Source organism: Podospora pseudoanserina, chromosome 4, assembly GCF_035222485.1.
Source record: "Podospora pseudoanserina strain CBS 124.78 chromosome 4, whole genome shotgun sequence".
Classification (NCBI taxonomy): Eukaryota; Fungi; Ascomycota; class Sordariomycetes; order Sordariales; family Podosporaceae; genus Podospora; species Podospora pseudoanserina.
The window spans coordinates 813,882-825,945 of record NC_085923.1 but is presented as its reverse complement, the minus strand read 5'-3'; the positions used below and the strand labels follow the sequence as shown (position 1 = coordinate 825,945).

At 49.3% G+C, this 12,064-nt stretch overlaps 3 protein-coding genes and 1 non-coding gene across 4 annotated transcripts; all 4 read right to left on the bottom strand.

Moving 5' to 3' along the window:
* Positions 1–384: 384 nt before the first annotated feature.
* QC764_0062790 lies at positions 385–496 on the bottom strand. Its single transcript has one exon. It is a non-coding gene; the product is annotated as a tRNA-Leu (tRNA).
* Positions 497–709: 213 nt separating this feature from the next.
* Positions 710–1,201, bottom strand: QC764_000480 (uncharacterized protein; the record flags this gene model as incomplete). Its single annotated transcript, XM_062939773.1, has 1 exon — positions 710–1,201. The coding sequence occupies one exon, from the start codon at positions 1,199–1,201 to the stop codon at positions 710–712; it is 492 nt and encodes a 163-aa protein (XP_062800137.1).
* A 3,493-nt stretch (positions 1,202–4,694) lies between these two features.
* QC764_000460 (uncharacterized protein) lies at positions 4,695–5,360 on the bottom strand (the record flags this gene model as incomplete). Its single annotated transcript, XM_062939769.1, has 1 exon — positions 4,695–5,360. The coding sequence occupies one exon, from the start codon at positions 5,358–5,360 to the stop codon at positions 4,695–4,697; it is 666 nt and encodes a 221-aa protein (XP_062800136.1).
* A 353-nt stretch (positions 5,361–5,713) lies between these two features.
* On the bottom strand, positions 5,714–7,614 carry QC764_000450 (uncharacterized protein; the record flags this gene model as incomplete). The annotated part of the gene is made up of 5 exons (XM_062939766.1): positions 6,400–7,614; positions 6,224–6,344; positions 6,050–6,101; positions 5,851–6,011; positions 5,714–5,761 (listed from the first exon to the last, which is right to left on the bottom strand). Exons 1-5 carry the CDS (start codon positions 7,002–7,004, stop codon positions 5,714–5,716), a joined length of 987 nt encoding a protein of 328 aa, XP_062800135.1. The 5' UTR covers positions 7,005–7,614.
* Positions 7,615–12,064: the final 4,450 nt, after the last annotated feature.

Here is a 12,064-nt window from a genome sequence, read left to right as displayed (position 1 = left end):
GCTCGGGTGCTGATGATCTGCGCGCTCGTGCTGAACAGGCAGAGTCAGTGGTGGAGGCTGCCACTCTTTTGTCTTGGGTCTCATCCCAAAGTTATGCAAAGTGCTCGGACGGGGCCCAAACGACAGACCCAATTAAGCCGCCATGTGTTTATGGTGTTGACTCACTTTATAGCTGTTGAACTGCGGAACTGGCTGAAAGATATGCTAAAGGTGGATGTGGCTGTTTTTGAGATCTCGGGGGGGCTTAAGTTGCGCGACAATTGCACAGGAAGTTGCTGGAACAATATGGGAGTGGAAAGGCGTGAGAGCTCTATCTTGTGAAGAGGCGGGTGGAGCCACTTTGTAGAGAAGGCTTTGCTTGGGCAAGAAATTGCAAAAATAGATTGATGAGAGTGGGATTCGAACCCACGCCCTTTCGGACCACGGAATCCAGCTAGTAGGATGTTGATTAAGGAAGACCTTAACGTGGCGCCTTAGACCGCTCGGCCATCTCACCTTGATAATTTGTTGAGAAAACACCTCCGATCTACTGCACATGAGAAGGAGTGTACACTCACTCCACCTAATACAACTGACAACTCTGAGCTCTATATGCCAACAGTAACTGTAGAAGAGATACTCCAAACAAATTTGTAAAATTAGCAAACCAGCCCCCAGTCTACACACTGCAAAGAGGTTGAATATGAATATTGTGAAATAATCGCCAGCTTCAGGACTCTGCCAAGTCGCCTCCGTTTCCGTGCCTATCTGCCTTCTTATCCTTATCCCCACCCCCGTTATCATTTCCATTCTTGTTCCCAAGCACAAGCTTCTGTTGACGCCACGCTACACGCTTGGCCACAGACTGCGGTAGGTATACCAGACCTCGGGGAGCGGACTTGAACCCATATTCCCCTCTCATCGCGGCTAGTGATATTGGCTTCCGCAGCTCGTAAACAGAGACAATCTTGTAGGCGAAATCGTAACCGGCCCAGTCTTTGTGCCTGTTGTTGAACTCTGCGTTGCCAGATCGGTTTTCCTCGAGAGGGGCAACGCCGGGGTTTCGCGTCCTTGCTGGAAGAGTCTCGCAGATATGGGTGAGGGCCGAGTGCGGCGCGGTGCGGTAGAACCAGATGTGCTTGACGCTGGGCTTCAGGCAGTACTCGCGGAACTCGTAGTTTTTTGTCCCGTTGATGATTTGGCTCATGTAGGGATCCTGCATGGGAAGGATCACATCGACAGTCAGGTTCTTAGAGTGAGCATCTTGGAGGTCGATCGACTAAGGTGGGCGAAAAGCTGAGCGCGGGTCGGAAGGCGGAACGCGTTTGAGGTTATTGGAATTTTGGGGGTCGTCCCTTGAGTAACCAGCCAGCACAAAATAACTCCGCAGGTGATTTGGCCAATTAACATCGCTTTACAACAAGGAGGCGTCAATCGAAACATTGGCTCTGGCCGGGGGTGTTTTTTTACTTTGAAGACCACCCTGGTCAGGTACACATTTCTTTCCAATCCGGATATGCTTTTCCTACTGAATTAGTGTGATAATGAGCTTTTCTATGAACTTACCTACTACTAGTAGCATAACGCAAATAAAGTTACTACCAGAACAGCCAAAGTCAATAATAGATGGATACCTCTTTCATGATTTATCTGCCAAATGTCTTGTAAATTAACTCACTCACCGACTCCTGATGAGGGGGTGCACCTAGCAAGCTTGAAAGAAGATAAATACGTGTCCCTAATTTGAGTGCTTTATACGAGGCAGTGGTCGATATCAACTCCAGTTCCTCATTTCAATATTCCTTACTTCTTAGGTAACTTAGGCAATTTCACATACATCTGGGATTCGACCCCCACCAACTTCTCTCTCGAGACACTACACCTCAATCACTCTGTCTCGGGCTCAGACGCCTGGGTGTGAATAGTCCCGAGAAGTACCTTCTCCTGTTGAAACAAGAGGTGAAGGTAATGAAGGGTGTAGCCACGGAAAAGCCGATAAGGTTGATCCACCCACAGCTCGATCTCCCACCAAAGCAGACTGATATCTTTCCCCTCGCGCCCAAGCACCTCGTAACTGAGCAAATACTCCTGGTCTGCTTTCACCCAGTAGTTCCATGCAGTTTTCTGCTGATACAGCGATTTAAAAACCTTGTTTCCCAACCAATCCGAGATCAGGTGGGTATAGACGATGATGGCGGGCTTGGAGAGAAACCGCCAGAGAAGCTGCTCCTGCCAGAATCCTGCATAGTCACTCCCACAAATCTCAATCCAGTTGTACGGAGCATTCTCGTAGAAATATCCCAAGATAAGATTGAGAAGCTGACAGTTGAAGAGAAACCTCTGTGGATCTTTATGGGTGCTATAGAGAATCGACCGTGGACCTGACAGTGGAACGAGACTTCTAGTCCGTCGGCCGAGTATCTGTTGTTCACCCCGTACTTGTCGACGAACCCACAGTGAGGGCAGCCAGCGCAGATGGCGAGAGAGCCAGTCGATGGCGCAAGGTGCCTTGCCAGACTCTCGCGATCCCGAATGACCTTTTGCAAGACCTGTGAGATGCCGTCCATGCTGAGAACCTCTTCCTCGATGCAGACCTTGTACCGCATACCATAGAGGTCCGACCGATCCTTCAGCAGTCTCTCATATCCATGAAGGTAGGTTTGGAATTTGCCCGTGCCGTGGAGGCCTCTCTAGTAGACGACGCCATCAACTGTCATCTGCTCACCCTTGGCACTGTTCCAGTGGTCGCACATCACTACCACTTCCATCCCAAGGTCGGCCATCCTCCTGGCGATCACAAACGCCAAGCCTACACTGCACAGGGTTCCAACATGAGGAGAACAATTGGGCTGAATGATGATGTTGATCTCGGTAGTTGAGTTCGGGTGCGGGAGCAATGCCTTGAGGTAGGCAGGGTAGTCCGATTTGAAAACACATGAACCCCCGCCGAGGGCATGATGGGAGGCGAGATCGTAGGCAATGGAACCAGCTCGCGACCTGCAGACTCGGAGGTTCTCGTAAGTTGCGACATATTTGGTTTGGGCCCGAACAAGTCCAAGAGAATGAATGCGTTGAAAGAGCAATCTGGGAGGTTGTTGAGAAAGCCCAGGTAGACAAGGCTTTCATAGACCTACGAATAGCTAGCAGATACTTTACATATCCAAATCGAGACGGCCCTCCCTGTAATTTACCGCTTCAGTAGGCTGACCGCCTGTGCCCAAAGAAAAAGGGGCGGTTTCTGCGGCATATATCATGCATGAGGTGAATGATTCTTCGTGAATTAGGTAATGCCGGCACCCCTACCTGCACCTTGACCAAATTGGCAGCTTGAGCTCATCAATACCTAATCTGCAGCCTAGCACCATCACACCATTGCCCGGTCCCTGTGATGTATAGAATGTTACGTTTAGGTTGGTAGGTCCCAACAACCTGGGGCATTACTGGCAGAAATTCACGGAATGGATATCGAAGCTTTGGTGAACTCTATCAACCAACCACAACTCCAAAGTGAAGCCAGAGGTGAGAGGTAGAATAATACCTCCTTATCTATCTAGCCTAAATTGGTACATTAACAGGTACCTAATATATCCCCGACACCTGTCTACCAGGCCTGCGACCGACAGTTTTCAGCAAGACAGCCTGCCTCAAGTACATGCGATAGGGAAGTACCATAAGATGATGTATACTTCAGGTGACAAAAGAGTACCTAGCCTCAGATCTCCTGACCGGTCATTTTGTAATGCCTATGCCAATGCACGCAGTGAGGTAAGGTGTCGCGGAACGCGGTAGGAATTGAACTGCAGATTTCGAAGGCTTCGCAGTGAGTCAGGCTGTGCAGACTCGAGACATACCAAGCTCAATCAAGGCTTCGAAGCCACATCAAATGACCCTCAGGTCACACCAATATGCATGGCAGGCCGGAAGTGGTTTTGTGTCACACTACAGGAGATCAGGCTCCCGTGGCTTCTGTTGACTCTGGGTTTTGGGGAAAGCAACCGAAGTCCCAACATCAAAACTTTTGCATTACATTTCATAGGCACCGCAAATATTCCCTTATCTATCTCTTGAATAGAACTGGCAGGTATGATACAATAATATAAACCGACACTTAATTGTCGACTGATCCTTGGGCGGACAATGTAACAAAGCTCGTAAAAATACCTACTTCAGCCAAACAACAATGGAAGTCAGTCAACGTCATATACAAAACATACGGGCATATCAGGAACTCGCGATTGTCGGAACGCTCTCATGACGTAGGTATGTATGTGTTGAAAACAAGCAGTCATCAGACGGATACACCTACATAGTGGTCACTTGAGAACATATAATAACGTCAAGTATCTCTTTATCACTTGTCGGTTGCGTAGGTATCCAGGCGAGGAGGCGGTGTTCTAATAGTTGGCAGTTATTAGGCAACGGTTAGCTACCGGTATCTTGACTTTCGAGGTGATGGGCATGGTGGGCGGACTCCTTCTTCGGCGTACTCATGGCATAAGGTAGGTATCTTTTTGACAACCAATATATAGGCGATTCGTTTCTTGGACCGGTGTTATAAACCTGTCGATTGTTTATTTAACCTGTTTTGTTTACCGGAAATATACATGTCGCTCAATAAATGCTGTCATCAAACACCCCAAGCAAACCCAAGAAATAAAACCCAAAAGAACGCCCATTGATGCCCCCTAGTGTCTGCCTCATGGTAAATGACCTCGTCACGCCCCCTGAATTCTCCTCCTTTGCCCATTCGAAGAGGTTCCCTGAACCAGGTCATACACAACCTTCCCAACCTCAATCCCAACCCTCACTGTCTCCCCCGCAACAAAAGCAACAGGAATCCAGGCCAGCGCCGCCGTGACAATCCCCTCATCCCCTGAAAGCCAACCAAGATACGTATTCTTAGCACTTTCCATCGCGACCTTTGGTGCCTTCTCGAGCTCCTGCTCGAGCCATAGACTCGCCTCCTTTTGCTGCTCTTCCCTCAGTTGACTAACCCAGTCATTCGTCCTGGTAAGCTCGCCCTGCACCCAGTGCGAAGTTCGATCCAGCTCGCCGGCAACCCATTGTGACGTGCCATTCTGTTGCTCCTCACGAATCTGTGTCACTTGCTCGTTGACATGGGTGAGCACTTGATCAGTGCGGGAGGTGATGGTCGCCGTCAGTCCACTCAGCCCACGAGAGACTTGCTTGGGCGGTTTTTGCTTGACCAAGGATGTCCCTGACGCGGTGACACTTGCAGAAGGAGGACGCGGAGAGTGAGCGCGTCGTGATGAGGGTGGTGGTGGGTGGGGGCGGGAGTGGGCCTTTGGGAGCAAATTCGCTGGCGGTGGGGTGTTGTTTTTCTTGGATGATCGAGAGGATGAGGAGGTGAACGAGGGCATGGTGTCACGAGGGCCGCGGGAGAAATAGTATGTGACTTTGGGCTATACGTCCTGGGAGTTCATGGGGTAACACTGGAAGAGGAATCGCAATGTGAGTTGAGGGTGTGTTGAATTCAGATATTCTTTGTCATGCTGTTTGCTCGCTGCTATTGTGTTTATCGGGACATCCTCACCGCCGCTACCCCTGATGGGGTTGGCTTGACATTATGTGTGACGTGGTCAAGCTCCGGTCCTCCACTTTATCAGGGCTGCAACCCAACGTGTGCCAATCAGAGACAATCATTTTGCAACGCTAAACCGGAAGAATTTGTCCAGCAAACCGCCGGCCCAGAACAATTGGGCCCATACTCTCTTCACTCCGACTTCAGGTTCTTTGGGTTCGATTCTCCGGAGACATTTGTCTGGTAAGAGGTCAGACTCCACAAGTCAATAGAAGGAAGTGAAGGATTGTGTTTCCCTCCATATCCCGAACTTGTCTTGATTGTCAAACACTTTCCTTGTGGTCGATCCCATAGCCCAAGAAACGCCCTCGAGATTCATGAGTTGTTCCACCCTCTCCCGTGGTCGCATGTGCTCGCCGCATGCGCTTCAAAGCTTTTCTCCGGTTGTGCGCTTTGCTCGTACCTCTTGCGTAATACCACCAACCGAACACTGTGAATCCGATAAGGACAACAGACACAATTAGGTACACTCAGAAGTATGAAGATAGGACTGGCGGTTGATCGGAATCTTCCCCAGTCTCTGCCTTTCGGAAGTAGATATCTCTCCAGTGGTTTTGGAAATCGAAAACCGGCACAGCGAAAATTGTCTTGACGAGACGCATCAGCACTAAGCCCAAGATTACTATCAGGAAGACCTCTTACCGCCACAGCTGTTATTGGAAGATACAGCATAGCAACAAAGGCTATGACCGTACTCATCTTTGCTTGGTCCCTTGCTCGCTCGGCATCATCACTGAGGCGCTCATTCATAAACTGAAGGCAACTTCAGCCCCCATGTGGGCAAGAAACAATCGGAAGATATGATCGAAAAGACTCACCAGCTCCTCGAATAAGTCATGTCGTCAAACATTATCCGGCACCTAGCCATCAGGGCGTCCAACTCAATCTCAATCTCCGTAAACCGTTGTTTAAATCTCCGCGTGCTCGTGGCAAACTCGCCGTCGTATTGGAAGGATTGCAGCTGCTGCTCCTCCTCAACCTGCGTTATCATCTTCTGGAGCAAACCCTTGGTAGTTCTGGCCTCCTCCTCCGCCATCTTCGTCTTCAGCCGCCAGTTTCTCAGCTTCCTGTTCAGCTTGAAGTCTCGCTTCACCAACGGAGGCGCATCACGATCCAGCTTCAGATCTGTAATAGCTGCAATGCACTCATAAATCGCCTTCTTGACAATCTCCTTGATCCTATCCTTGTGTAGTCCCGCAAATATCCCGACCGTAAGCAGGGGATGTGACTTGACCTCCGGACATGATGCAAGCAGCTCCTCAACCCTGGCCATTTGCTGTTCTGAACATCCGAATATGACCGCGGCAGTAAGCTTCGAAGTTTCAATATAGGTGGATGAAATTGCGAGGCTATTCGCCGAGGTCCAGCTCTGGTGATCCCATGACATGGCTGAGGTGTACATCCGGAGTGAGTTGCCGTGCATGAGGTAGGTCGCGCAGCCGCCTTCGTGGCTCTTGGTGAAGGCCCTGCAGATTTCATCTTAGAGATGGAAGGCCTTGGTAATCCTTTGCCAACGAAATAGAGAAAAGGGGAGGTAGTACAGATCAGTTGGACATGTTCGAGTGCTGTGAATGCTGGCCCCACGGCACCGCAGAGTCTTGGGGGTGTTCAGCGTCAGCCATCAGAGATACGAAGGTGCGTTGCTTGTATGTGAAACTTACAGTATGTGGTAGCCAGATCGCTCCTGTTGTTTCGATGGTTGTTCCAAAAGGTTTTCTGCAAAGATTTGACTCTTGAGCCGTCGTGTGAGTTCCCTGTGCCATACCCGAATGTATTCTTATCCATGGAGATAAAATACCTGAAACCAGTGGCTCCAATCCCCATCGCTCTTCAGACCAATACTCTCGGTTTCTCTCCCCTATGAGATAACTCATCAGTTCCCATTTCAACACATCTATCACGCAAATGCATTCCCTTATCGGGTTACTTACATGGTTGCGGATCACCTTCGACACGATAGTTGACGGGCAATCATACTCAAATAGACAGTCATTGTCTTCAATTGTCAATATTGGATTTACTACTCGTGGCCAACCCATGATGAATTCTTGTTTTTGAACATTGAGTAGAGTCTTTCTTCCCCACCATGTTTTTTCGTCGCGTTGGGCCCATAACAACAGGGCCCAATGTGCTATTTTTTGGCTACCTTACCTTATACGTTTGCACACGGTGCTAAGCGCGCCCGCAAGGCCAAACGAGCACACTTGATTTTATGCATCTTCACCATGGACTTATGCAACCGTACAAATCATGCACAAAGATAAAGGAGCAGTCCAGCTCATGTGATAGGTAGGGATGAGTGCTTGTTTCTCAGTGCAAAGGTTTAAGGCCGTAACGACGGAGCAAAATGCTGAGCCGTCGTTTTACACTGTGCAGTATGCAAAGCTGACCTGACTGGCACCTATCTTCCTGCACGATCGAGGGCGGAGACATCCAACGCCTCATCCTGACTCTGCAAGAAATTTGCGGCAAGGGCAAATTCCACATAGATGTAAGTCTGTGGTTTGCTACCCTCACCCAACATCCATGGACAACTTTTAACAGACAATCAAAACAGAAACCCAGCAGTGACTTCGGTGGAGTTGCGCGGTACTGGTTTATCACACAAACTGTGTTGACAAAGGCCAGTTCTCACCATTCCGATTGGAACCATGGCTTGTACTCTTATCAAGGACCGTCTAGCACGGCAAAGGTTGATAGGACGATCTTAGATTGATACAGATTTTCTCCCAGAAGCCGTCATTGAAACCCTGGCTGAGACAGCAATCGCCTGCTTCTAGATCAGAAGGCAATCCAGTTCCCACCAAAGAAGCCACCAAGGGGCCAACAGAAGTTGAATACGAGTCAGGGATACTCAGTCTTCCGAGATAGAGCCACCGTCGCCATATACCCCGTATACGGCACCGTATGATCAGAAGGGATCGTCAAACGAACTGCTCTCAGACACACCTGAAGAACATTGCCCGAAGCAGGAGGAAGCGCCCGGCACTCTACCTAGTCAACAGTAAGAGAAGTATAAGGGCAGAGAAGTAATAGAAGATGTTCATGACAAGAATTCTATAGATTCATCTTGTTGCATCGGTGTCCTGTTTCCCTGCCTCTTCCCCTGCCCTATAGCTAAAGAACACAGAATGAGATCTAAACCATTGAAACCGCCTGAGGATTACCTGGATGGTTAGGAGAAAGGACGCTGGAGTCCGACGGCAAATTCCCAAGTTGATGTCTATCATTGGTGCCCCTTGCTTTTTTGATGGAGGTAAGGGATTTGATCCGCAACCATCCCGAGGTTATGTGAGACAAAATACCCCTGTTTCCATTCGCAACTGCCCCAACCGTTGAGGCAGCTGGTGAGTTTGGTCGTGAATGGGTACCGTTTGAGTTATCATCCGGGTCTGTTGTAGCTGACTCCTTGCCTAGTCTTTCTCGCTCCGAGTGGGCCGAAGCGTGAGATTTGTACCAGTAGTAGCTCCCGTACGTTGCCGTTGTCAAGAGAACTCCGAGTACTATATGTATTGTGAAGTACCCGGAAAGCACATCTAACTTGTCAGCTTCGGATTTGCGCCACCCTGCTTGTTCCATTTCATGTCTACCCATTTGTTTTCGAATTTGAAGACGGGAGTGGCAAATATTGTCTGATGTATCAGTTAGCATGTTGTTGGGACCAAGAAGCAGTTGATGTAGTAGTCTCCCGGCTCGAGACACTCTGCCAGGTCCAGCAGGGGATTTCTTACTGAAATAGCAGTCACTCGAAGATAAAAAATGGCGACCAGGGCTATATACTTGCCAATTTGCCCTTGGTTGGTGGCAGTCAATGCGATCGAGGCTGCCTCTCGGGCTTCGCTCCTTGCCAGCTGTGCTAGATACTGGATAACATTGTTAGCGGAATGAGCGCGTAGGTACCTGAAGCCTGGTATTTTGGACCAAGTGTCAAGTTGATCCGGCCGATTGTCCGGCCACTTACGAGATCTGACGTGGTCCTAAGCTCTTCAGCTTTGACGCGGGATTCGGCCGAGTGGTAGTTGCGGTCGAGTGCGACCTGAGCAATATAGCCAGTGTTTCATTACTATTGTTTTGGGGTGCCTATGTATTTGGTGTATCGCCCTTTTTAGCTTCAAGCCCTACGAAGTCTGCAGGCTCAGTATCAAGTGGCGGCGGCATAGAATGCTTCTTGCCTGCAAGGACGTAATATTGACCTTGATATCAGGAGCCTCGTGAGACGTGACCAGGTGGCTACAGATCACATTCGACTGCCATGATGGCGTTTCTGGGGCCAACATGGTGTCAGACGTTGAAATTTTAATTTGAAGCTCTGGTCACAAGGCTGACTGGTTGAGGCAGCCCGCTCCAGCTCCGCCCCGCAGAGTTGGGTGTCACGTTCTTGAACACGGCCTCCGGCAATACCGGCTAATCACAAGGAAAAGAGAGATAACCAATCAGGTAACAGGAATAGACCCGCTCGGGACGAGGAGAATGATCCTGAGGAGGATCACTGGCGTATGGCCATGATCCAATGATCCGGCGTACGGATTATTACCGGAGGATAATAATCTACGATCCCTAGGTCTATATATACGGACAAATTAGATAAGTATTAGATAGTAAATTCTGAAAAAGAAAAGTCTACATGATGTACCCATAGCATCCTCTATTCACTTTACAGTTTGGAGCAGGTCAAGCTTCAAGACATGACCCACCCTCAATTCAGCTCATGGCCCCGCTGGAAAGTAAATCTTCGAGGAGCAACGCTTGAGAGTGTTGATATTGATAAGGTATCTTGTTGAAAGGCGTGGCCCACTTGATTAAAAGCCACACACCAGTTACTCTAAGGGTTTTGTTGGTTATCGTCTTTTACCATAGCCACCCCTTGGCTTTCTTTGGTTTTATACAGTAAGTACGTTATTTGCATCGGAAGTTTCATCTGCCTCTTTTGAATCACCGATTGCTTGCCCCACACACCGTGAGTGAACTTGAAATCTTTTAGCAGTATGTGTAAAGGCTATGCCAAGACCTCTTGCGCTTGTGGGATGGGCTGATGGCAGAGCCACAAGAACGAGCTGATAACGTCTTATACCTTCCTACCCAAAAAGACTGGGGGTAATTTCAAAGAGCACACACTTACTCTACGGTCATGACTCAGAGTACCGCAGTTGCTAATAGCGACTATTTTATGAACCGAAACAAAGTCGGAACTGCATGTCTGCAGTGTTTCTAAGCGAATGAGTCGGGCATATATTTGCACGAAGAAAACATACATGTTGAAGAGATGTTGTGAATGTTTGAAGTAGGAATAACCCATTCTTAGTTTAATATGTCTATGGCCAACTTCCTAGCGAGTTATACCCCAGACTACAGACAGAATAAACAAAATCCTTCATACTCCCCACTATCCCTAAACCCTAAAAACAACCCTCTTCCCAAGCAAGAACTCCCAAATGGGGGTAGCCTTCCGTGATCTCAGCCAGATCTTGGGCAGGTATCTTTTCCAAGTCGTCACGATAATCAGGGTCATCCTGGTCGATCATATTGGGCATGACAATCAAGTCATCCTCATCGCCATGACAGACATACCGCGATGTCTCCATTCGTTTCAACTCGTCCTTGAAATCGAAAGCATTTGCATGGCGGGAATCATCGAGTGGCCTACCGTCGTGGTACTCCTAGATGCCAGGGCGGACAGCAACCTTGACGTTCTCCACCTGCCGCCATCCCCTACATGTTGTTTTTTGAAACCACCACTCATACTTCGGACCGTCAGCCCGGCGGCGAACTTCAACAAAACCACCTCACTTGGCGTTACAGTTCCGACGGTTGGGAGGGACTGGGATGCCGTGACTGGGTCTGCTGATATGCCGGTCGATCATCCAAAAGTTAGGAAAGTGCTGCTTGGCCACTGTTAGGCTGTACATGACGTCGAAATCGTAGAAGCCGTGGTACTCCTTGGGACCCCAGTCGAAGTCCTCGTTGGGTTGAACCCATTGGGGATTGAACTCGATGGCGATGTGCGTGGCAGAGAATGGCACGGCATGTGCCCACTTCGGTTCCGGCACCAAGAAACTTCTCGGCATCGGTATCGCTTTGAGCAATACATCGCCAATGACGACAATCAAGTCTTTGAACCTATCAATCGAGACCCGGCGGGTGCTCGGGCTGCCCAAGGGGTCAAGAGGAATCTCGATCTCCCGTGTTTCGCCCGCAACTCTGCCTATTGGCAACCTCCCTAGGCGGCCGAGCCGTGCTATCTCACGGCAAGCATCGGCGCAGCTTTCCTCGACTGTGTTCTCAAAGATGTAGGCAGAGAAGTTCCTGGTTGCTGTGGTCGACAAGGCATAGGCAAAATAGGTTGCTGTTTCTTGGGGAGTGACTGTCTCGTTGGCGGCGGCTGGTGTGGCATTTGGCTTCAGAACCTGTATCTTGTCGACAAGATGGATGTAGCTCAGCTCTGTATAAATGATAGAGGTGGTGGTTCAGTAGGGCGAAAATATG